We start from the raw sequence: 27353 nt of genomic DNA on the forward strand, positions 1-27353 counted from the left end.
TATTTGGTGGAGATTAATATTTAAACCCGTCAGCTACTGGGGTTGACAGCAGTTACCTTTAGGGGACTATGGCTAATATTTCAGGATTCCAGCGCAGCTGGCGGATATTGTTGCCAAAATGTCTCTACCAAAAACCAGCCGCTGTTTACATGGAGGTGAAAATGAAGTTTAAAACCACCGCAACAAAGCTCGTGAGTCATCACGGTTGTCAAGATTGCATTTCGGCCGAAGCGCCGGGCCTTTTTTTTTTTTTTTTTTTTTTTTCCTGCTCCCCCGCGGACTGTTTACCGGCATACGACCAAAGCCCGCTCATTGGTCAATAATACTCGAACTACAAATGGAAACCAGAATGATTCCAGTGTGCCGATGTGCGTCGTGGAGCGGGTTGAGGAACTGACTCGGCAGCAGGAGCTATCCAGCTCGCTAGAGGTTGATCACCAGTGGAGGTTTTACATCCCTGCAAACCCAGTGAGATCACGCACACCTGAATGAGAGCAGGCACTCAAAGGTTCAGGTGATTCCCCCCCCCCCTCCGCCTTACCTCAATGCATTACAGACGCCTGTTAATAGAAACAAAAAGATGCGTGTCGGGTTGGGAATTAAGAGGTTAAGAGAGTTAATTAAACTGTCCTCCATCATTCAAATTAATTCCTCGAGATATCAATTAATTATGTCGTGTTTGCGTCATTACCGCTAAAAATGAAGTTGATTTTTATTTCATCTTTCCATGTGTTTTTATGCTTCTGCCTTTCTTACCCTGTCACCGCATCCTTTCCCCTCTCTCTAATACTGTCAACTATGTCTGCTAACAAGGCGCTCGGAGAAGCTTAGCTGTATCACAGTCAGCCAGGCTATTTAATACTCAGAGCTGTGAAAATACTGCAGTTGTGCCAATGTGACGAGCATGCTAATACAACCGCTATAATGGATTTGACTATTTTTTTTTTTTACATCAGCCGGCAGTTACTCGGCTCCCATCGAAGCCTACCGTTAAAAGATGTGCTCACCGCACACACTCGATCCGTTGCTTTTTCAGAATGCACGATAAAACAGTACGTCTATACACCCGCCCCTTTGGGTCCGTGACACTCTTACTGCGTATTATGACTCTCGGTTAATGTTCCTTTGACAGAAGCAAGCTGATTACTGATGCGTTAGTCTTACCTTACCTCCCCTCACTGACGCAAAAGAAACATCTTCGCTTGTGCGTCGTTAGCCAATGTCAGCACATCAGCCGGTTACCGTACCAGGCAAATCACAAGTGGATTCTTCCGGTAGTGGAACTGGCTTCTTTCTTCCAACAGGTTTTTTTTTGTTGTTTTGTTTTGTTTTAAATCGTGTTATCCTTATTGTTCCACACATTATTTTTTATTTTTTTTCAACAAATCTTAATAAATCAGTCCTAGAAATGTAAGATTCCAATAAGCAACACAAATTCACGCGACGTCCGCAAAAAACAGAGAGACAAACCGAGAGGAAGACGGCAGTCGGGGAGTCTCCTGCGGGCCCCGGGGGACCTGTTGCTCTTCTCACGTCAGCCTGCGCTGCTACGTTGCATTACAGGGAGCTGCTGCTGAATCGTTGCCCACCAGGGATACGTTAGCCGGTGTTTTACTGCAGGGCAGAGAGGAGCGGAGGGTGGACGGACACGATGTGTGTGCTGCGTGCGCGTTGTTCTGGTCGGGAGCAAAAGGAGAGGAGTGAATACAGTGGCACGTTTTAATATACACATTTATCTGAAAGCCCGGGTGCTTTCCACACGGAGTAAATATCGTAAGTGAACAGAGTGAGATGCAAACTGTTTACATGAAAATAACCCGCTCATCCCCACCCCAAGACATCTACACACATGCAATACATAGCTTTTTTTTCTTTTTTTTTTTTAATCCGGGTTGCCGTACAGTGAAAGCAGCTTCGATTCTATTATTTGATAGCGGATCAAAGAAAACCAAGAAGAGTTCACTCGCGTTAAAAAAAAAGTGTGTGCTTGCGGTCGTGTGTTTTGCCTCTTTTATCTTGCTTCACCCACATTTCCACTAGAAGAGGTGACTGCGCAGACATAGAGTGCGAGCCTCTTGTCTCAGAGTTTTTTCCCATTACGCTCTCCTTCATTTATAATCCTTTGACTGCTCTCGCTGTGTGCGTAGGTGTAATGTAATGGAGCGGCGGCACAGAAACAGGCTCACCGGGCACCCAGAGGCGGTTGCACTCCAGACTCAAGCAGACTGTTTTCTTCCACTGATAGCTTCAAGAACATTACTCATTCCTCTTTCACCCACAACCCCCGTCCTTTTCTGCGCGCACGCACGCACACACACACACACGCACACACACACACACACACACACACACACACACACACACACACACACATGCGTATCACATGGAAATGCCAGCTAAGCCTGCTCGTTTGAAAACTGACCAAGGAGGAAACACAACTTAGCTCCAGCCTTTTGGATATCAACAAAGTAATAGAGCGGAAAGAGCTTTTCACTTTGCTGCCTTCCTAAGCCAGTAAACTATAGACAGCCGACATCCCATTACACGTCCCAGGCAGAGGTGCAGTGCTATTGAAATATCGGAGTGCACATGTGGCGCACACTCTTAAGTTGTGGCTCATGTCTAAGGCTGTGTAACCACTGCGGTGGCATATTCACACACAACAGTCATTGATGTATATTTTCATCTCTTTAATTTAAGAAAGTCAACCATTGAATGATGCCATTTTCATCGGTTGTTCTGAATTACTGAACTAAAGTTCAGAACAACAAGTTCCTGCAAATGCTTCACAATAAAAGACTTGTTGGGAAATAAAGGGTTTCTGTCCACTGAAACGCCACACGGTTTTAGTTTGATATGGAAGTGTCGAGTTCGTATTAGCATATAATACAGTAACTTTACCAGAGCAAACGGTAGCGGATCGAAACGAGGCTTCGAGTTGAGTTGTCGATCAATGAATACATCTTAAATGTCAATATAACAACTTTGACCATCCAGTTTGTTTTTATTGGCCCTTCTTACATGACGTAGTGATAATCGGATCCTTAAGCATGTTAAAAATATAAATAAATTTCAACCGGATCAAGAGAAATGTGAACATTTTATTCCCTCACAAAAAGTGAAGGAATAAAAAAAAACTGATAACATGAAAAAGTGTCCGACAGCTTTGCAATAAATGTTGATAATTTTTTCAATTTCAGTTGAAACATTCTAGCTTGCACAGACATGTTTTTTTTTGTAAACAATCATCCCTCCAACAAAAATGTTCCCTTTTGTGTGAAAAGACCTTCAGTTTCATTGGAGTTGATAAATGACCATTTCGCAGAGAAATAATCTTTTTATTTTCTGACAGGCTGATAAGAGACACTATCCAATCTTGTGGAACCGAGTCTGGTCTGTCAGCAGGATAGTTTTAGGACACTTTGTATCATACAATAAAAAAAATAAAAAAAAAAATGCTGGAGATTTCAGACATGAAAACAACATTTCTGTTACGATGAAGCCATCTAAAATAGTAATTATGTCATTATCATGCAACATTCATGATAAAATGCGGGATTATATATTTATTGTTGAGATGCAATCATCACACTTAATCACAGTGACCTATTTTTGATATATTCATAGATTTAGTACTCTACTATTATGGGAGGGAATAGAATTATCTTCCAGACGGGAATGTCGTGTCCATGCGTGTATGGGTGTTGTGTGTGTGTATGGGTGTTGTGTGTCTATGGGAGGGAGAAACTGATACGATTTAAGACTGTGAGGAGCAATGGAGTGATGGCCATGTCACATTTTAAATTGAATGGCTGAATTCTTACCACTGGCACCCACAATAAACATTATGTCAATATGCACGCCTACAGGTAGAGCCTCACAAGGACATTCATCACACACCACCTGCACACACACACACACACACACACACACACACACACACATGCACATACAACCTACTGCTTGTGAGGCAGTAAATATTCAATTATAAGCTGCTGTCAGATGGAATAGTGATTGAGCTGTTGAAATATCCTGTTGTATTCAGTATAGTGTCCCTGTTGGTGTGCGTGTTCGGTGTATGTGTGTGTGTGCAATCCCCACAGTCCCCCACTCATCATGAAGGTGGTTAAGAGAAGTTTGTCCCTGGTGAATACCAGTCGTGTTACAAAGATAGTTTCAGTCTCTCTGTGAATTTGATGCAATTTTTTCTTTTCTTTTTTTTTCTTTATCCCAGCTGCCATTTCGCTTGGATTCCCCAAGCTCTTCTGCCACGCTACATCGAGGTCTTACTTTCAGTAGATTTTCACACTCAGTTTGACTTGTTTTTACTCGGAGCAAAGACAGTCGAACCAGCACCGGTAAACAGAGGGTCTCTATTTGGAGGATCGTGTTGCGGGTGTTGTGCCACTATTTTGTGTGATTGATTTGGTTTCGTCACTTTATTGTTAATAGTTTTGCAGTGGCTACTTTACCAGTAGCATGCTGGAGATGAACGCACACAAGTACGAAATATGATGTAAAACTAGTCTGATTTAGATGAGATTTAGTCAAGTTTAATAACACAAATATTTTTCAATTAATGATCCATCTGTGACCATTTTATTATCATGTTTATGTATGAATATGTAAAGTTTCAGTTAAAAAAAAAAAAAAAAGGAAAAACCCAGACAATGAAACTCTGGGATTTTAGCACTATCTTCCATCACATTTCTTTCTTTCTTTCTTTTTTTTTTTTTTTTTTTGCATCTTCCAACCTAAAGAGATGGCGCTTCCCCACCAATGCTCCAAGCATGTAGTGTCAGCTCTGTGCCTGTTAAACCCCATTTGGCCAGGCTGTTGGATTGTGAATTTATTTTTAAAGCTGCCTTCTGTTTGTCAGTCAGTGACAAATTTATTCAGACTTTCATCTCTCTTCACTTTATATTCCTTTAGGAGAAGAGGATCACTTTTATATAAGTTGAAGAGCTGAGGGCATATGGCCTGCCTTTCTGGTGGTCACAAGTGTCTATAGTTCTGTGTGTGTGTGTGTGTGTGTGTGTGTGTGTGTGTGTGTGTGTGTGTGTGTGTGTGTGTGTGTGTGTGTGTGTGTGCATGCTGCTATCCCTCTGTGATGATACTTCAAACGTCTAATGCAGCCAAAGCACTGATAAACACTTTGTGAGAACCCTGGAGAGGGACAGCATGTCAAGCTTACTATGTCCGTCTTCACACACACACACACACACACACACACACACACACACACACACACACACACACACTACGGAAGATTGTGTTGCATCAGAAGTATGATCTAAACCTGCCTCTCCTCCCTCTTGTCCTCCTCCTCTTTCTTCTCCAGTCCTCTGTGTTTAGACTGAAAGTAAGTGGCAGGTTAACGTGGCCAACACAACCATCTTGTTACGGACGATGCTGAGACGCCAACGCCGCTGGCACACTTCTTCCTCTAACGATTCTCTGTTTTCATGATTTCAAGGGTAATGGTGCCTGATACATAGCAAATGCTACATTAGCTACCTGTCCTGAACACAGTCTCAGGAGATGATGATGTGTCTTGAGTGCTGCTGGGTTGCGGAGTGCAAGAAAATGATGTGAGACCTGTGGATTACATGAGTCAGGCCTTTTCATTTATGTATCTAGTCATTTCAATATTACTTTCTCGCAATTTAAAAATTGGCACCCTGTAATTTGTTCCTAAAAAGAGTCGTTATCATGTAATTGCACTCTTGTTTTTCCTTTCATACTGAACTTCGACTGAATATTTAGTGAAAGTGCTGAAGTGGGTCAGACATAGTTAGAGAGCTGGACAGACATCTCTGTCTCCGTAATAATGTGCACAAATAGGGTAAATATGTAACAATATGCAACACTGTCACTCCTCTGCAAAGGGTATTTAGCTTTTTGTGTCATGTGCCTTTGTTTTGGTGGGAGGTGGCACCGAGCTGAATTTAAACGGGGGCGCAGGAACTAAGTAAAGAAATAGTAGTTACTGGACGTAACTGCACTTCTACGATTGTATTTTGTTTCTTTCAGGGGGGGGGTCCACCCTCCAAAGACAATGGTAGGGGAATCACTGGTTCTGTGTATATTGTTTGTGCCCAAGGTACTCGGAATACTTTACAGAAGTATTCGGAAGACAATTTAATGGATGTTGAATAATTGAATGGAAAATGTTTGTCCTTTTTTGGAATTTTTATTCCCCCCCCTCATTAATCACCATGAATATTGATGGTGGTTTGTTTGCAATTACCCTCATGCATCTGACAGTACAAAGTATGCTTGACTCAACACGAATTTGTTTTTTATTGATGCTCTCGTGTGAAAGATAAGACATACATATTGATATTCCATAGAGTGGATGAACATGTCGCTTGTCTTCTATACGGCCCATTAAGCCTACTCACCACCGTAATGCCTTCAGGTGTTGCTGTCTGTTTCCAGCAGATTGTGGCGTGAGAGTGTTTCTCTTCCGTTCCGTTAAATGCGGCATTTCACAGCGTGCGTGGAAGTAAATATTTCATTTCTATTTCTGTTTTTTAAGAGCTGATCTGTGATCTTCAGCTTGCTTTGCTGCTCGCACACCTGGTGAACTGAGATTTGTGGACAAGTGTGTGTATGTGGGCGAGATTGTGTGCACGTGTGTGTGTGTGTGTGTGTGTGTGTGTGTGTGTGTGTGTGCGCACTTACATGCTCCCACACCGCGGCTCAATGCCTGACATGTTAGACCAGAGTCTGATTGGATTCCTCGCTCCAGAAACATTAAACTCAGTGACTCAAAGAGAAAAACTGCGAGGAGAGATATATATGTGTGTGTGTGTGTGTGTGTGTGTGTGTGTGTGTGTGTGTGTGTGTGTGTGTGTGTGTGTGTGTGCACGTGCGCGCATCGCGTGACTGTCCATTTCATTTCTTTGGACCTTTCGATGTCCATCCGTATGTGTGTTTTTCCTCCGGGTCTGTGTGCATGTATACCTGCTTGCTATGTACTAGTCCGTGCTGGAAGAGAGTTCCATTGTCCTTCGGCTCAAGGTCAATGAGCTGTGCCCTATCTCACTGCCCCATCTATTAGCCGTCCAGTGGTGGGTCCGGGGATGGATGGATAGAAAGCTTTGACCCCAAGTTAAACACAATCACCTACTGGGGAAGGTTACCGTCAAGATGTAATCAGGCACAGATTACTGATTACCTATTTAAAATTGTAATTGGTAGAATAATCCGTTGGATGGATGTGTTTAATTAACAGTCGGGAGTCTACCTTCTGCGCGCAATCTGATTCTTCTCAACTATTACTTATTTTTTAAATGTTATTTCCACTAAATCCTCCAGAGTGAGGCAAGCAGGGCGCCTTTTAACAACAAGGCAATTCCAAAGTGTTTTAAATGTAACATAAGGCATCAAGATAAGCATACATAAGCAACATGAGAAGACAGAAACGCACTTAGAAATTAAAGAGTTAAATACAAAAATGAAAGAAGAAAGAGAGAGTAAAACAACAGTGAAAGTTATCCATTTGATTCATTGAAAGGGTGACAAACAGGATTTTGTTTTTTAAACGCGAGTTGCAGCAGTCCTGCAGTTTTCTAAGAGTTTGTTACAGATATGTGGAGCATAAAAACAGAAAACTGCTTCTTCATGTTGGGTCAGAAAAAAGGCCCGTCCCAGATGACCTGAGGGGTCTGCATGGAAATGGGATCAGAAAAGTCTTTTGGCCCTAAACCGTTCAGTGCTTTATAAACTAACAGCAGTGTTTTGAAATCAATTCTTTGACTTTGAAGTCAGTGTGAAGATCTGACAGCTGCAGTGAGATGATCCACCTTCTTGGTCTTCGTCAGGACTCGAGCAGCAGAGTTCTGAATCAGCTGCAGCTCTCTGATCGACTTGTTTAGAGAGACCTTTAAATGCACCATTGCAGTAGACGAGTCGAGGGAACAGTGAAGATAAACGCATGAAAGAGTTTTTCCAAATCCTGCTGACACATACAGGAAGTCCTTTAACCTCGATAGGTTCTGACGGTGATAGTCGGCTGACTTTGGCTTTTAAAATTCAAGTCTGGACCAAACCATGATTTCTGGCTCAGTTTGTGGCTTTTGACTTACCGACTTTTGACCGTCGCCAAAACTTTTTATTGTTGGATATCTGGTTAGTACTTTTTTGATACACACATAATCTATATCCATAATAAAGAAACATCTTTCAATCATATGATAGTTATTGATTTAGTTAGAATTTGTATTGATTTTATTTGACGACACGCTATTGATTGTAATCCCACCATATATGAAACATGTTTTCTTTCACGTTTGACCATCCTCTCTGCCTTTATCTGAGTCCCTTTTGATGAGAAAAGACATTAATACTCTCACATCTATCAATAGATCTACCTCCCCATGTGCTCTTCTGAGCACCCGTCTCCTCTCCAATCTCCACTTTCTTTTTAGGATTGGTTTAGGCCTGTGTTAACTGAGAGGCCGGCGACACAGACTGATCGACCAAAGTCTGCTTTGCGTGTCTCAGCTTTGACGCAGCCAGGTGACAGGAACAAGGGATTGAACCAGCACAGAGCCGGCGTGCCTCGTGATCTGCGTAGATTCACAGTGGAACATGGCAAATATCAGTGTGTTACACATTTCGCAAAAGTTCCAACATTTCAGGTTTTAAAAACGAGGGTATAAATGCCTTTTACTTACCAAATTGCTTCATGAAAAGTACTCTGCAGTAAACAAACAAAAACAACACCTTGGCAGATAGGTTGTTTAAAGCACTTCTGAGAACTTGCAACAGTTCTTTTGTATATTTAGTTTGTCTGAATGTTTTCTGTCTCTTCATACAATTCCAGACAGCCTCGAAGATGTTGAAATCGTGTCTCTGTGGGAACAACACACACACACACACACGCACACGCACACGCACACACACACACCTTGTTATTTTTGTCGCTGAAAATACTTCATGATTGATGGTGTTTGGGTTTGTTATCATACTGTAGAAATAATTCAGGGAAGATCAGAGACTTCTTCTGCTGGTGTTGTATGAAGGATAAGAATCTGAGTATCTTGTGACTAAAACATTTGCACAGTCCTGTATGTGCTGATGTTTCAGTGCTGAAAAGATACTAAATGGGCACTGAACATCAGTAAATCGCTTTATTTATACAGGAAAGACGTTTATTTGCTATTCACAAAGTGTGAAGTCACTAATAAGACAAACGTCATAACATAAAGGTTTGTGTTTGAGAATATTTGAAGAGATGAATTAAGTCATTTTAAAGTAATAAAAGATCCTGAATCTGGTTCGGTAAAACTAAAATAAAACTGTCATAGTCATTCAATAGTGTACAAAACATTTTTGATGTCCCGGAGGGGCCAATTGGATAAATCAGAAACTCGTACTAGAAAAACAATCATAGATACAGTGTTGCACAACTATAGTGGAACCACAATATGACTTTATTCTTTTATTTTATAAATATGATGAACCAAAACAGTATGACCTTTGATGGCGGCTCTTTGCAGGTGCCCTGTGCTATCTGGCACCAACATGTTAACAGCAGATCCTCTTAATTCCTGTAAACTGCAACATGAAGCCGCCACCGATCGGATTTTGTCCCTGCACATTTCCAATACCCTGCTGCTGATTCATTTCAGTCAGATTGTTGACTTTTCAAGCACCGTCTGACATAGCTCAGATTTGACATGCGCAGTTCCTACGAGACAGTCAACATCATTTGCCGCTACTGTAAGTGGTCATTCTGTTTGGTCTCACGGATGTTCATCGCAGCTGTATATTTCCACATTAATCACGTTTCAGTGATCAGGTCGCAGCGTGACAAAAATCAAAGAAGACAGCTGAAAAAAAGGAAAGATGGTATCGTCGTAGAGGATGGAGGAATGTGTTTAATTCAACCTGCGAATTTGAAATTCAACCCGAAATTGTTCTTGTCCATGAGACAGAAATTCGATGTACTCACAGCCTCCTGCCTGTTTCTGTTGTGGAAATGCAGCTACTGAGAACAAACTATCTCTCTTGTTGTTTGTGTCCCAGTGGGAGTCACACTAACAAGCGTCTTATCCCTGCCTGGCTGTTTATAGTCAGCACACCTGACTGACCGGGCTCTCTACTAGAATGAAAAACTTTTTAAAGCATAAAAAAAAAAAGAAAACAAAAAAAAAGGTGTTCACACTGACTTGCAACACATTATCACCCCTCTGGGATGAAACAAAAATATACTTATACTTTTCACAAACAAAAAATGCCTCACGCTGTTTGAACAGAAAGTTTTGAGAAAACAATCGCTCGCTAACTTTGCCCAAGTGCTTGTTTGCACAAACACCTTACGCGACCCCCGAACCACCTACCGGGATGCGGCTGATCTTGTTTATGTACTCGTGTTAATTAAATTACTTAGATCTGAGTGGGGATGATTAGCATGCTAGCAGTAATAGCTAGCAGGGAATCCAATAGCCTATTATCATAATCAGTCCCTTTGGTGCACTGTGTGGGAAGGAGAGAGAGAGAGAGAGGCTATGAAGCATTTATGCCGGCCGCCCAGAGGGGCGTGTTGCATCAAAGAAACCGGTGTTTGTTTGTTTTTTGGTCGTTTGTTTGTTTTTTTATCAGCAGAATACATGATTCAAATTGATTTGTCCAACCTGGCTGGAGTTAGATAATGTCACTGCTTTGATGTGGCAGAGGGGAAACACAACAACAACAACAACGCACACACACACACACACACACACACACGCATCCTTAAACGAACACGTAGATAGCTGAAATATGATCACCCCTTTTTTTGTGAAAACGTCTGTCAAAAGCCTCGATTTTACTCTGGAAAAAAATGTAAACAGATGTGGACATGAATATTCAGTTATTATAGGTATTTCTGCCAAAACATTCACACACAGACACACACAAAGACTCGTGGAGGGGGGGGGGGGGGGGGGGTTCTGCGCTGCAGCATGCACCTGCAGCTGTGCCCCGACTGTGCTCATTATACACCCGCTTTCACGTGCTGGACTTTCACATATGCTATCGACCGTGTGCTAAATACGGTCAACATCATGTTTATCCATTATGTTTTAAGTGTGTTTTATTGAGCCAATGTTTATTTTTCTGAATAATTCATCGTTCATGTTTTCCCCGTGAGGCGAGTTAATCTGGTTTTATCTGGTTTTTCATCTCTTGTGACTTTAATAGTTACTGCTTGTCTCCCTTTTTGTTCCTCCACCTGCCACACTTCGTTCTGGGAGGCTACCGAGGAGCGTGGGCTTTAAAGTGCGCCACGCTCAGTCACCAGTTCAACTTTTGATCACTCTTTCTTTTAACTCTTGCCAGACACCAAAAACAAAAAAAAAAAGCTCCCGAGCTGAGGAGGAAGTTCTGCTCATTAACTTTGAATTTCAACACCAGTGCTGTCTTTCTTTCCAGCTCCAGAGAAGGAAGCTGAAGATACATTGCTGCATTATATTCCTCCCCCGTGAAGGAGTCTGAATAAATGCAGTGATAAGTTAGCTGTCTGTCCTCGAACTCACACTTCCTCTGATCTACTCCCACATACTTAATGTATGCTCCATGTAGCGGCTGACTGGAGTTTCTGAAAGAAAGTAGATTATAGATTATACTGTCTATAAAAGCAAACAACAACTATGACACAATAAAGGAAACAAAGCTAACCTCTCCTGTTTGCATCCGTGTGTGCCCTTCCTCCTGCAGATGCCAAGGCCTGCACCTCCAAAGACTTCCAGTGCCGCAACGGGAAGTGCGTTGCGCCAATCTTCGTGTGCGACGGCGACGACGACTGCGGGGACGCCAGCGACGAGGAGAAGTGCTCGGCCCCCACCTGTGGCCAGCACGAGTTCCGCTGCAACGACTCCGAGTGCATCCCGGCCCTGTGGAGCTGCGACGGCGACCCCGACTGCAAGGACAAGTCGGACGAGTCCATGGAGCGCTGCAGCCGGAGGACGGAGCCCCAGAAGCCCCGCTGCCCAGTTGGCGAGTTCCAGTGCGGCAGCGGAGAGTGTGTCCATATGAACTGGAAGTGTGACAGCGACGCGGACTGCAAGGACAAGTCGGATGAAGCGAACTGTCGTAAGTCGGCTGGGGATGAATTGTTCATGTGCTCGGACTGATGAGTGGGTGGATAAATGAACGTGGAACTGAATGAACTTACTAAAGGATCGTGCCGTTGTCGTTTTAATTACCATCAAACAAACCCAACTTAAAACATATTTACGCTCCTGCCGCAGCGTGATATAGCATTTCCCCAATGACAGACCCTCAGTGTTCAAAGCGATTAGAAAAACCCATTAGTCATACCATTTACATACTGTATTCCTTAATTAAAACAAACTGAGCCAGTGTAGTTCGTCCTGAAACAATATGCACAACATGACTGTATGTTCAGGAACACAGGGGGCTTGGACGCTAATGCACATACTAAAAGATGCGGACCAATAAGTTACATTTGTATTTTGTGTCATTTTTCAGTGATGGAATATGTCCTATATTTGTCACATTATTTATGTAATTTATGTGTTATGTACGGTTGGTGTTGTAATTATAAAAAGTTAATACCAGCCGTAGCCTTTAATCAACGTGATTAATAGATACAAAACAATTACGTCTGCTGCGTTGTGAAGTAATGTCTACGCGTGTGTGAGCTGTACTTTAAAGGCTTACGTGCTGTTTATGGAGAACAAAGGCGATGTGACAAACATACTACCAAAGGACCGAAAGGAAGATCAATACTAACTTTGTTGTGATGATGTATGAGTGCGTTGCCATGCAACCGCGTGATCTGTACGAGCAGAAGGAGAAACCTCTGAGAGAGCGCGTGTGACCGTATGTGTTTTGCGAGCGTGTGTGCGAGCGTGTTTTGCGAGCGTGTCCATACAAGTGTAGGAGGTGAAGGTCCTTCATCAAGCGAGACCCCCATCTGGTGTCCTCTTCACACTCCCACACACCACTCAGTGAGATGACAGCAGCCTCGCACATAAGACATGATACGAACACAGTGCGCGCGCACACACGCACACGCACGCGCACGCACGCACACACACACACACACATTCACGAAACTAGCCCTCTAACAGCCACATACATGCAATCTTAAACTTTGAGGTTTAATCACAAAAGACGAGCAGCTGCTTGGATGTACAGACCACTGCTCATCTCTCCACGGTGATGGCCGTTGCACTCCAGACACAATTTCACAAGGCCAGTGGGTCATTGCTATTCATTGTGTTTGAGATCAAAATAACAATGTAGGTATGCACTGCATAATGGCATAGGCTTGGGTGTGAATATATTGTGACAACAAGGTTAAAAAACAATATTCAAATGAGCATCACATTTAGTATAGAGGCAAGAATTCTCCACTCAAACCCTTCCTGGTGATTAAATATTTATCACTACTTCCTTATTTGTTATGGCACAAGGAATTAATTCGCATATGTGATAATCTACTATATTGCTATAGTAGACTTTTCTGGTCGTTTACTCTTTATCCTTACTTCTGCTTATTGTTGGATATATAAGATTTATATATGCCTAATAAGTGATTTCCTGAACTAATTGACTCTCCTACTATTTGTGTCTTTACAAGTACCATGAAGCTTTTTACTTTAGTTTCACCTATACTAAGCTAATTGAAGGAGCAGTGTGTTGGATTTAGATTTAGTGGCATCTAATGGTAAATACCTTCGCCTCACCTTCCTCTTCCAAGCATGTAGCAGAATCTGCGGCGGCTGCGAAACTCCTGAAAAATGCAAAAGGCCATATCGATAACCAATGTATGGTTTGTTCCCTCTGGGCGACTGTAACGGTTAGTTATTGTAAACTATTAAACAAAGGATTATGAAGATTACCGTATATCTATCATTTCTGCCAGCTGACCCCTCTTAATCCCCCGTGCTGGACCTTTAAGTGGTCAATCATGTGAGCCTCACTACCAAATTACATCTTTTATTATGAGCTGCAACCAGTTTGCTTGCTAGCTTGCTGAAGATATGATTATAAATTCCTTTTTCCAGGTCTACAATTAATGGAGTTATCAAAGCATTAATGATTCTAAAATAAATAATAAAAAAAAATGAATAGATAAAATAAAAAAAGAATAATTAAAAACTAACTCTGTAACATATTTGAACAGCGTTGATTTTAATTGAAGTCTTTTCCTGGTTCCAGTCTCAATAACCTTGTTAACTCGGATCACTCAGATATGATGATACATGAGCTGTGTGCGTGTGTGTGTGTGTGTGTGTGTGTGTGTGTGTGTGTGTGTGTGTGTGTGTGTGTGTGTGTGTGTGTGTGTGTGTGTGTGTGTGTGTGTGTGTGTGTGTGTGTGCACGCGTGTGTGTGTGTGAATAAATGTGGGCGGTTGGAGGCCTGTGTAAAAACAAGATGTAATAGATTTAGATGTCTGTGTCATGTAAATGAGAATGCAGAGTGCAGCGGAGGGAGGTGCAACATTTCAATGTAAATGAGAAATGTGAGAATCATTTCATTCATCCAGTTTGCTCTCTCCTCCTCTCCGATCCCTTCAGGCTTTGCTCATTCCCACAGACCCGTCCCTGAGTTATTATCTCCCATCTTATTTCAAACATCTGTCTCAATAATCTTGTGTTCTGTCACAGACACGCTGAGACAAGTGACTGTGAGAGGGATGACAGGAGGTTAATGTAAATGAGAAATGGTCAAATCGTATCTCAAGTTGTTTTGTTTTTTTTCCTTTCTCTTCTGCCAACGTTTCTGCAGATGGCAATCCGTTATTATTACTATTCATCCTGGGGATTTATCATAATTAGCTGAGCTCAGATCTCAATCATTGGGCTGAAAGAATCGGCACATTTTGCGACGGCACAGGACTATGTCTCGCACACTTTGCTGATTTTAGCCTTAACAAGTGTGTCTTTTTTTTTTTTTTTTTTTTTGAGCATTAGAAATCAGAATCAACCTCCCTTTCTGAGCATGTAAATGTGAACACATCTTACAGCGAGCTCTTTAAATTGAAATCTGTCCGTTTCACCCACCCACCGCGTCCACTCACCCACACTTGTGCTCACTTGGTGTGAAACGGTGTGAGTGGCTGGGTTTTATGCCATATTTCCTGATACAGGGATTGTGTGCCGTGTGTTTTTTGCCAGCTCCACTGGCATTGATCATGTCTGCCTCCTTTCCCTTGGCAGAGCCAGTCCAAAACACTGCACATGAATAATTAAAGAGCCAGTTTAAAAGACGAATGAGTTAAATAAAGCTGCCCTCTGCTGTGAGAGCGACCGCAAACAAATGTGTATATACACACTTGCACATACACACAATAGGCCACCGGATGGGGTTTCTCTTCAGACACGGTATGAATACCTGCTTGGTTTTCTTTTCAATAAGGGATTATGTGCGGAGTTGTGTGTGATTGATTTCTGTGGGATTGAAATGCACAACTGATGAGGGAAGCAAAAATAAATGTTGCACACAAAGTTACACAATCTCCATAGATACAGTGGAGGAAGAGAACTGTGCCCGTTATTGAAGATACTCTTTACTTGCGTTATAAGCCTCTAGCTGTGTATCTTTTAGATCACATTTTTGATAAAATATTAATAATGTAGCAACTCAGCTAGTTGTGATGTGTGTGTTTTTGTGCGGTTTGTGTCCCCACAGCCCTGCTTACATGTCGACCCGATGAGTTCCAGTGTGGTGATGGCTCCTGCATTCACGGCACCAAACAGTGTAATAAAGTTCATGACTGTCCAGACTACAGTGACGAAGCTGGCTGTGTCAACAGTAAGTGTCAAACTAGTACAAACAGAAAGGCGAACAGCTTCCTGAATATCAGCAGACCACTTCATCGTTATTTTTCTTTTACCGTAGGTATTAAAACTCTCCATCAAATTCCACAATCGGTTTAACCATTTACAAATTTATTTTCTCTCTGCAAGTCATCAGCTTCACGCTTTTTTTCCACTCCTTTGTTGTACTTGATTTACCTAAACATTTGTCCAAGTACAATGGTAATACTTTTAACGAGACTCGCAGGGCATGTACTAGAGAGCAGCACAGATGGCTGCGCTAGTTGATTCTCCCCCCTGAGAAACTTAATTCCGAAAATTTCACACCACGGAAGAAAGAAAAGCAAAGAGGAGTGGAAGCACAAGAAGCTACAGTGTCAAAGTATTGGAAGAGTTTCGGTGTGCTTGTGCCTTTAATCTCTGACTCCACCTCATTCTCCCGAGTGTTGGAATAGCGAGGCATGCAACCCATTTGCTAAGAAGCGACAGTGATATTTTTATATCCAGTCACCACGCGGCGCATATGGTGTACACAGAACACAAGCATCACACAAATCTTCTACATATCACTCAAGCAGCTTCATGCATTTCCAGGCTGAGTATCACGTCTGCTGCATTATGCCACTTTTTTTTTTTTTTTTTTTTTTTTTTCCAGATTCAATTTGTTATTGGTTTCGAGGGAGCTCCTGCTGCCCCTGGCTAATCTGTAGTTCAAACCATGCCATGCATACATTTCTTCTGGATCCTCTTATCTGTTTTGGGATTTATCTGTCTTGACATGATATGTATGATATTCTATTTATTTTTCCTTGTCCAACATGCGTAGTATCTCCTTGAGTTTACATTTTGCAGGTTGCAAATTAATCAATTAGCTTGACGAGTTAAAACCTTAGCAAACTATTTCCAACTTTGTATTTATCAAGAACCATAGCAGTGTGAGAACAGCCGTCAGTTTTCCTGGATTATTATCTGCACAAACGTCAATGAACTCCTACAGTATTGTTTACAAAGTTGTTATATTTACTGTATCTATACCAAAAAGACTGCACTAAGAAACTATGACATGTTCGCAATTTGTATCTCATTAGAAGTGAATAATTATTTTGCAGAATAGGAATTTTATTCAGCTGTGTAACTTCTTTAGGACACCTACTAAGTCACCTAATTTGTATGTTTCTAGCTTAAAAGTGTAGTAGTGCTGTAAGTAAAACCCTTCTTTTTTCTTTCTGTCTTTTTTTTACTTTGTGTTGCATCTTCACCACAGTTACCAAATGCGACGGGCTGAGAAAGTTCCGCTGTAAGAACGGGGAGTGTATCGACAGCAGCAAGGTGTGCGACAATGTGAAAGACTGCAAGGACTGGTCCGATGAACCTATGAAGGAGTGTGGTAAGATGATCTCTCTTTTATTCCTCACACACACACACAAAATAAAAATAAAAAATGCACACACCCAGAGACTCATTAGTTCGTTCACCAACGCAGACATACATGGCTGCACATACCGTACAGGCGAATGTAACAGCACTGATGCACACACTCATTCCCAGGCTTCATAAACTTTTTCAGATGTGGGTGGTCGCTGTTCTTGGTAAAAGGAGATTCATTTGATCAAGGCAGGGTAAATCAGGACATTTCTCAACTGCTTTGTTATGATCAAAGAGCCGAGCTACTCTGCACTCTAGTGCAATCTTAGCCAGGGAAACGTGACTGGACTGCGTTGCCCGGAAGGAGCCGTGCAGATTAGCCACACACCATAGATAATTACCACTTAGTGAGCTTCAGTCACACATCTCACATCATAGGCAATGCAAACCGTCTGAAAACAGACTGAGGCGGTGGAGGAGACCCCACCTGTTAATAAAATCTATCAAATTAATGAAGCTCGTGTAATTACAGCTGAAGCAATTTGCGTTGTATCAATGAGATTTTTACTCAAGTTTATGTACAAGTTGAGTCCCTGAGGTTACACTTCACCCACAGCGCCTCTCTGAAGTGGAGTGGACTCACCAGTCACATGGGTACAAAATTATACGTGAGCGGGCTGCCCTTTGAGCGAGTGCTGATCTCCAAGCAGACGGATATACGCTGTAATGAGATTGCCCTGTAACCACGTCATTAGTGTTAAATATTATGTTCTGTGTGTTTGAAGGCCGACCTTCTCCTCCTTTTTGTTGTAGCCATAACCGACAACTGCCATAATCCACACCAGGGAAAACGTGGTCAGACCAAAGCAATGAACAATGTTTTTTTTAATCAGTGACAAAGCAACAGGAGAAGAAAACTTAAAACTAAATGCCTGAGGAGTGAAACTTATGGTCAAGATACACAATGTTGTCAAAAGCATGTGGACACTTGAACATTGTGCATCCATATGTTAATATTAAATATTTCATTCCAATTAAGATGTTGTTGTAAAAGCCTCCACTTATTTGAGTTTCCACTAAATGTTTGGAAGCAGGTTCCCAGCTCAGCCTGCAGTCGAGATTTGCAGCTCATCCCAAAGGTGTTAGAATCAGTTGTTCGTTCAATTTTAAGCAAAAATACTCTAAATTCACTCGGAACTATGCGATTGTTAATCAATTATTCGCCCCTCCTCCTCCTGTCCAACACCCAACCGCTCGCACACAAACAAATAGAGAGGAGAGACTCACTTGTGTCGTAAACTCAACAAATGCCACCCAACTTCAAAACTGTCGCTTTAATTGTAGTTAAATGTCAGTTTGATTTGTCAAAGTCTTTACTTCCCTCTTCCTCTCGCTGTCGGTCTCAATTTCTATTCTTGCAATTTCTCTCTCTCTCTCTCTCTCTCTCTCTCTCTCTCTCTCTCTCTCTCTCTCTCTCTCTCTCTCTCTCTCTCTCTCTCTCTCTCTGCCAGCGTCTCTGTCTCACAGCAGTACCTGTAGCCTTGAAGCTTGAATTTTTAATGTAAACCGGTAATGAAGTACCAGCTTTAGCTTTCTGCAGTGATCTCTCTCCACTCCCCAGAGGGCAGTTTAAAAACAGAGGGATAAATGGAGACGCAGGAACGGGTACAAAAAAGGAAAGGAAGGATGACTGAGAGGGAGTCCAATCTGGTCTGCTGCTAAAAAAAAAAAAAAAAAAGTGAGGAGGATGAGATGAGAGGATGAAGGAAAGCAAGTGCTTGAGCAACAATAGGCATTATAGTGGAGAGGCACCTGGTCCAGGCCAAGCTCCCTGTTGGAGAATGGATCGGTTCCAGGAGCGTTTGGCTAAGACTGTGCCTGTAGGCCATGAACACACACAATCATAAATGTACTACGAACACACACACAGAAATACAAATCCCTGTCTCTCTTTAAGCTCACTGTCTTTTCTTTTTTAATTGAAATGATGACGTAAACAGACACACTTGACAGGACAAAATTCTCTTCCCTGGCAGGATGATAAAAACGATCCGCGCACACAAACTTGCACCATGTGGAGTGTTTTTTTTTTTTTCTTCTCTGTCCAGTTCTTTCTTTGTGCTGTATGCAAACCAAAGTATTGCGTCCAAAAACCCTGCTGGAGTTATTTCATCAATATTCAACTCCTCTTTACTTCCCTCTGTTCCTCCTCTCTCATCCCTGTCCTCTTCTCCGTCCTTCCTCTTCCTGACCCTCCCTCCCTCCCTCTCTCTCTCTCTCTCTCTCTCTCTCTCTCTCTCTCTCTCTCTCTCTCTCTCTCTCTCTCTCTCTCTCTCTCTCTGCAGGCCTGAATGAGTGTACGGAAAACAATGGCGGCTGCTCGCACATCTGCAGGGACAGGAGAATCGGTTATGACTGTGACTGTCCCTCTGGGTACAAACTCCTGGACAAAAAGACTTGTGGAGGTAAAGACAAATAAAAAAAAAAAGGGTGACGCAACAAAACTACTGCCTTAATGTAGAAAACCGTGACTAATGTGCAATTATATCTTGTCTGGGCTTGACCAGCCAGACTTGATCTGTCACTGAGAGACCTTGAATTTCACAGGATTACTAACTTTGGCCAGAAAAGGAACATTTTGCCAGGATTTGTCTTCAACTGAACTTTTATGATTGCTGGCAGTTTCTGCATTCATTGTTAACACAGTGTCTGCCAAAAACTGCAGTTCCTCTAATGGCCACTTGAGGCTGGCTTTAAAACGGGGTTAATCCTCATAGACCTTCATGTTAAAATGCACAACTTTACAGCAGAAATAAACATGTTTACAACCTGGTACAGAAAGGGTTTTGTTTGCTGCTGCTAATTTTCCCCATTCATATAATTTCTTCGCGTGTGTTAAATTGTATTAAGGCTTAAAGGGCGTAGCTGCTTTGAGTGACAGGTGGGTGCTGTCATAGTTGGCGAGCTGCCTCAAGAACCTAGAACCACGAGAACCTGAGCTTCAAAACCGCTTTTCAGAAATCCTTTGAGTGAAGTTCAAAGAGGTTATGTGTGCATTTAATATACAGTCTGTGGTATAGCCCAGCTTAGCACAACGAAATGGGAGCAGAACTCTGGTGAAAACCGCCTCCTCCAACAACTCCAAACAAGTCGTGTTAGCATATTGTACCTTATTTATCACGTTTGGACATTCTGAAGTCAGAAGCAGAAATCATTTTTTCTGGATTAGTCCTTTTTTTCACCTACTCTCAGTAAGCAGGCATAGAAACACCTGCTGGTAAATTCTCCAAAAAAAACACGTTTTAATTTTTCAACAGAAATTTCAGATTTGACATTTTTACTCATAGACATGCTAAATTGATATAATGTTTGTCTTTCGTTTGTCTTCAGATGATTACATACGCCAACCAAGCACGGTCAATATTTCTATATGGTGAACTCAACATTCTCTGGAGAAAGATTTTTGACATGCTAGAAACAGAAAATATACTTATGTTATTTCTCGCTCTTCAAACAAAAAGGACTTCGTGTGAGTCTCTATTCTCTGTGGCTCTGTTGTTTTGATCTTTTCAACTTTGTGTCATGTTTCTATAGACATCGATGAATGTGAGAACCCAGATGCCTGCAGTCAGATCTGCATCAACTACAAAGGCGATTATAAGTGTGAGTGCTACGAAGGCTACGAGATGGACCCTGCCTCCAAGACCTGCAAAGCCGTGGGTAAGCCATTTATCACACACACACACACACACACACACACACACACACACACACACACACACACACACACACACACACACACACACATACACACATACATTCATGCAGGTAAAGACGCACACTGTCATAGATGGATGTTCTCGCCAAAATGCAGTCACGGCCACATGTGTGCCTGAAAAGGAATCATACATCGAGAGCCACTCTTGCACGCACTGAAATTACTCTTCTATTCCGGCACCCGTAACTACTAAGTCACATCCCACTCTATTTTCCCACAGTGGGACTCTGTGAAAGGAGACGCTCGCTTTGTATGCAGGTCCTGCGCAGCAATCTGTGCAAAGATAAATATTTGCCATCTTTTTCTGCAGTCCTCACTAATGAAAAGTTTGCTGCCAGCCGCCTCCGCTCTCCCTGGAGTATCAAGAGAAGGATGTTGTGTGGGGAGGGTGCCTGCTTGCTCACTATAGGACACGGACGGGGTCTGTACCCCTTATTGGCCAGGACAAACACTCTGAGCAGTGGTATGAATGAAAATAAAATATTGTCCTCTTAGCTGCCCAAGGCGATATTGTTATTGAAAAATGTTCCTTCTTTAATCCCGTAGTGAAGATGCAACTGTACTGTAGCTTGTTAGTAAGACTGTCTTTTGAAGGGCTCCAGGAGAATGTAGGGGCTTTTTAATCAGTCGCCCCATTTCTCAGTCCTTTACAGCTGGCTTTACCGACAACGATGCTGTTGTTAACACCTGTTTAAGCACCTGCAGATAACGGTGATGTATATTTTACATCTAACAGTGCAGAGCTGTCTAAAATGCACAATAGTGCACCTTTTCCACTTAAAAGAATAGATGGTTACCTGCCAACGGAGACCAACACGGTATTAGAACCTCGAATCAGTGCAATATCATCGGTTTATTTACATGTTCTGGCAGCGTTAAATTGTGGACATACATTCAGTATGGAACATTTAACTGATTGACTTACACAGCAAATGAACTTTTCAGCCGCAAAAGAGAGAGAAAAGAGTGTTATTGGTAATTATGGTCTCAGATTAAGTCATTATAGGGTGAACTGGTGTGGTAATGAGAGAGCTTAAAGCAGAAAACAGACCCTCACTCCTCAGCTAAGTGGCATAAAAAACACAGCTGATTGCTTTCCGTCGCTCTGTGTGAATCGTTATTACTCTTAGGGCAGAACAAACTGGCCTTGTCAGAGGCCGGGTCATTTATTAGAGGGGAGGATAAAGGCAGGAATAAAAGCGACAGATGGATGGACAGATTCATGGTATGAATATGTCTCTGCTCATTTACACAGTGCAGAGAGTCATCCGAACTGTTCATTGTGGCACATGTTATAGCGCGTCAAAGGAGACAGAAAGGGGAAGAGAGTGAAATGTGACAGGATTATGATTAATGTTCAAAGTGAGTTTACTCAGAAGAACAAATGGTTATAGGACCATAAATAGATAGATGTGCCTGCTTCGTGAAGCTGAGGTAATGTGGATTTAATGAAGCTGCATTTGCCTGTGAATTCATTCCTAGAGACACACACATGTGCACCCGATCTCACAGACATGCTCGCCCACAGAAATCAGCCCACATATACACTTTCGATTCTGCTCACACGGACGCACGTGTAGTTATTTTGAGGAGCGCACAGATGCGATTCCCCGGTGACTGACTGGTCAGGAGGAATGTTGCATTTCTGTGATGAGATGTGACACGTGCCAAGTGCCAATAACGTCGGCGCATATTGAAGTTCAGGCTGCCAAATGCCTGGCTGTCATCCTTAAAATCATCCTCGAGTTAGACATAATGCCACATGCCGTTGTGAATCGAGCCTATGTAGATAATTTCTGAAAAAGGTTGTTGAAGGCTGAGTGAGAGCTCTCCTTTGTGTGTTCTCCAATGTAAAGTAAGTGCATTATATTCTAATCCTTGCTCGTAGTTCCTGGCTCTGCAGATTAATTTCAGAGTAATGTGCAACTGTTACGCTCGCAATGCTAATTAAAAATAAAGTCCCAAGTTGGAGACATAATGCATTCTTTCTTCTAAGCTGGTGTTTGTATTAGCACAAGGCAGTGTCCATTAAGTCGTCTGAAGACGACCAAGCCACCCTGACTGCAGTATTAGTTGTATTTCTTCACCAGTTTAGTTCATAAATGAATTGTAGCTGGTGCAAAAATGAATGAGCAAAATTCACTTCATATTCAATAGCACAGTTTTTTGTCTGTTTCTAAAGACAGTAAAACAAAGCTATTACAGATAGGAGTACTAATAGGGACCAGAAGAGTGTGACAGAGCAGCGGGAACACGTTACAGGTACACCCACTAACTGGCTGATAAAAGCAGGACCTGGTGTCACAACGATGCAGAGAAAACGTACAAACTGCCTCTGGACCAAAGTGTTGCTTTCTTTTCTTTTGCTTTTTGTTCCTTGTCCTCTCTCTTGCTCTCAAATACAGTGAACTGCAGATCAAACCACAGTGCCCAGAGCAGTTTGTGTCATGCGTGACAGTTTGAGCGCACACTTTTCAAAATGCGTTTAAGGCAATGGTCAGATTTTCCCCATTGTCAAAAGATTTTGCCATGGGATCCAAAATGTTGTCAAAACTCATCTCAGAAGTTTCTCTTGCAGTTTTCAGCTTTTAATAGACCAGCCGATGACACTGCATTCTATATGTGGACAGGAGTATTGGTAATGATAATCTATTTGTGTCATTTATATGCTGTTGTTTATACTTTCAATGATTTCTTAAACCTTTTAATGGTCACAACTGAATGCACAGAAAAATAAATGTTTTTCACTGGTATTAGAAAAAGAAAATGGAGACTTTGCCCTTTCAGCACAGAAATAATGAAGAGTTATATAACTTGCTTTGTCGTGAGGAATGTTGGCCAGAGTTGGATGACTTTTGACACGAGTTGTTGACAGGAAGTTCTTTTTTTTTTTGTTCTTTCTGCTGCTGCATCTATACATCATTATACGTATAGAACAGTCTTAACAAGCGCGGCTGACCAAGGCATGCGTGTCTTCTTCCAGACACGACATCATCCTATTAACCTCCTCCAACTGCGGGTCCATTCAGACTGGCTGCAACCAAACATACCTATCAACCTGCAAAATTCTTCACCATTATTTCTGACCTTTCCATCTGTCTTCATGTTGGATTTTTTTTTTTCCTCTTCTTACTTTGCAAATCCCACAGCATAAACATCTGCTTTGGTGCGAGTCAAATCAATGCTTCCGCAGTACCTAACGGCATTCCCCAGCCCCTATTTATCATTTCATAGCGTTATCTTAATTGGCTTACAGGGCAGAGCAGCCCTGAACTGGCAGTACAGATTAAAATATGTCTAGGGGACCGGGCTCTTGTTAAGATAGCTGACTGGGATCTATGAAGCAGAGATAATATTGCACTTTTTGATGACTTCTCTAGTGCTGCGGCCTGAACAAAACAGTGACTCAGCTTCTTCTTTATTTTTTTTTTGCCTTGAGATGGACATATTACTGCAACAACCGTGATGAGGGATAAGGGATGTTGTCTCGAAAAAGTGAGTCAGGGGAATTAATGCAAGAGAAGTTAGATTTTTCTCTGTCCTTTTTATACATGCTTCAAAATGTTATTACTATTTCTTATTTTCTCATCCTGTCTGTCTGTCTGTCTCCTCCTCTCACTCTTCCCAACTGACTTCCTCTCCCCTGCTGTCACTTGATCTGTTGATGTCTTTTCCTTCTTTCTTCCTCCCATAATTACATCCTTTTACTCTTCATTTCTCCATGACTGTACCTGCATCCATCATATTTGCTTGTGCCTGTCTCTTCCATGCTCTGTTCCTTTATCTCTTTCTTTCTCCCTCTCTGTCTCTCAGCAGGTGAAATTGATGGTTACAGACCCAGTAGTGAGAGGAAAACGATTGTATCCAAACAGTAGTAGAAATTTAATATTTTCTCCCTGTGCAGTAGCCCATAGTAAACCGCGGGCTGAGGAAACCTATCGAAGCGTGTTTGGCTCTGAGTAAAAAGTACGAGTTTGTGCGTGTGAGCTTGACTGTTGCCTCAACTTTGTCTCGTGTTTAAAGGCTTTATGTGGCATTTCTGCTTTGCTGGACAGTGGGGAGTGAGGGGTGACGTGACAGATAGGAGAGAGAAGTGAAGATGAAGGAAAGTAGCTAGAAAATGAAACGTGTGAGTGTATGTGGGAAAGAAATCCAGGACAGAACCAGTTCTGTCAGGCCAAATTAAAGAGGAATTATTGCACTGCAGTTTAATGAGATATGTTGACGATTCATTTATACGAAGTGTATATACAAGGTGAAATTACATGTCAAGAGTATATGCAGCCTCTTTTGGCCATCTTGGTGTCTCCACCATATGCTGGCATGCACACAAAAGACCTTTTTTGTATCCGTATATACTGAAAATGAAGTTGACCTTGTCAACTGCCTGAGAGTTATTCAAATGCTTGACTCATGCTCACCTCCAGTCGGCTGATAAATGTGCCCCAGGTAACCGATGTGCCAGCCAGCAGCACGTACTGTATGCACCTGAAGAAGAGAACCCACAAATACACTTTTGACACACTGTCGCACTAAAAATAGAACAATGTGTCAGGTCGTTTTGTTGGGCTGCTTTATTCCACAAGCACTGTGCGCTTTGTTACTTCATCCAGCTGCAGGACACACACTCGCATGCATATTCAAAAGCAACGCTCTTTAAAGTGGATGTGTCCTTTGTAAGTCTGCTTTGCTTTCCATTCGGGCCAAATCGCATCCTGCATGTGTTACTTCCCGGCAGTGCATAATTGTGTGAACAATTAAGTAGATAACATAATGTTGTGCCTAATGCGTTTTCATTTTAAAAGCTTTGGTTGGATGATTTATTTATGCTCACATCATCAAAAACACATGCTTTAAGGACTTGAATAGTACAAATGCAAAACAAGGCCTCAGTTATCTTTGGTTATGTTCCCTTATGGGAATAAAAATCAACATTCAACACTACCTATTGTATATTTGTTGACTACAGTATTTAGGTTGAGCTGGTAAAAAACAAGTCATAGGGAAAGACTAGAGCACACCGATTAGTATTTTGATAATACGCATAATAATAATGTATAATGTATACGGTAAATAGATGTATAGTATGTCCAACCTGAAATAGTTGCACATTGGTTACTCAATGGTTTATTTACATGATTCAAATTTACTGAATAATAGCTCCAATGGGAGTGGGAATTGCTTTGTCAATGTTTCATTGACATGTCAGCATCACTCTTTAACAGTAGGAATGTGTGTGTGTGTTCAATAATACTCATATGTAGAAGGACAAATATATTATTTTATATATCTAGTCAACACTCTGACAATTTCAAGATCTTGTTCACTTGGTAACACATGACTGCAATGAAATGACATCAAACTGTTTCCTACTGCCAGTGAACAAAGCAGATAAAATGTCACTGTGACCTCGTCTATCTCAGCCTCAGCATGAAGTTCACGTGAGAAAAATTCCACATATGCGAATTCAGCTTTTATGTACAGGTTCAGGATGTGTTATTCAGTGGCAAGATTAGCAAATGTTCCTTGTTACATGTAAACTAGTACAGATGACCCATGTCTAGTAAACGGTGGACTGAGAACGATAAATGCTTTCTTTTTGGGGTCACATCAGCAAGTTAAGGGGCCTTCAGGGTCTCCTCCTGCCTCCTGACCTTTGTGACCTCTCTGTCCATTCTTGTCACTGTCAAGCAGGAAGTAAACGGCAGGAAACGTTCTTCGGCTCGCACGTGATCGTGACGTGAATGTCTTTCCCTCTCCATCAGGAAAGAGTCCGTACCTGATGTTCACCAACCGTCACGAAATCCGCCGCATCGACCTGCTGAAGAGTGAATACACGCAGGTGGTTCCCACACTGAAGAACGCCGTGGCCCTGGATGTGGATGTGTCCACCAACAAGATGTTCTGGTGTGATCTATATCATCGTAAAATATACAGGTACACACACACACACACACACACACACACACACACACACACTCCCACACAGTGACAAATCAGATGTACCTCTCGGCTGCATATTTTCTGAGCACACAAACAACCTTGAGAAGTCGCCCAAGGCTGCAGAAAGGTGAGGAATATAACTTGGCTGATAACCCTGTGCTGCATCACTAATCCACTGGATTATGTTGTAATATACAATGTAAAGGTGGAAACGAATATATTCCAGTGGTATTTACACTCAGAGTTCATCATCAGTATAAATGGTGTGTTTGCAAGGAGTATCAGAAAGGTTAATGAAGCCCGTATAAACCCAGGAACGGCGCTGTGCAGAGCCAGGACCCTCGAAGTTTGGATAACTCTCTTTGCTCATCATTCAGCCAGCCTGTCATCATCTCTCTCCGCTATCCATCCATCTTGTCTGCTTCAGCATGTCACACCTTCTGGTAGCACGGCAGACACACCTGGAGGGCTGTGTCATCTGTCTG

The 27353-nt window shown here is 42.1% G+C and overlaps 1 protein-coding gene across 7 annotated transcripts in view; it reads left to right on the forward strand.

Annotated features, from left to right (window-relative positions):
- Positions 1-27353, forward strand: part of lrp8 (low density lipoprotein receptor-related protein 8, apolipoprotein e receptor) — a 167087-nt gene that overhangs the window by 106986 nt on the left and 32748 nt on the right. For all 7 annotated transcript variants that reach the window (XM_069153122.1, XM_069153125.1, XM_069153127.1 and 4 more), the window contains exons 5-10: positions 11710-12084; positions 15655-15777; positions 17047-17169; positions 19493-19612; positions 20742-20867; positions 26691-26862. In XM_069153122.1, coding sequence (XP_069009223.1) covers positions 11710-12084; positions 15655-15777; positions 17047-17169; positions 19493-19612; positions 20742-20867; positions 26691-26862 — 1039 coding nt within the window. The remainder of the gene's footprint in view (positions 1-11709; positions 12085-15654; positions 15778-17046; positions 17170-19492; positions 19613-20741; positions 20868-26690; positions 26863-27353) is intronic.

The sequence above is a fragment of the Embiotoca jacksoni genome, unplaced genomic scaffold (assembly GCF_022577435.1).
Source record: "Embiotoca jacksoni isolate LCO1_2020_lvr unplaced genomic scaffold, fEmbJac1.0.p SCAF_19, whole genome shotgun sequence".
Classification (NCBI taxonomy): Eukaryota; Metazoa; Chordata; class Actinopteri; family Embiotocidae; genus Embiotoca; species Embiotoca jacksoni.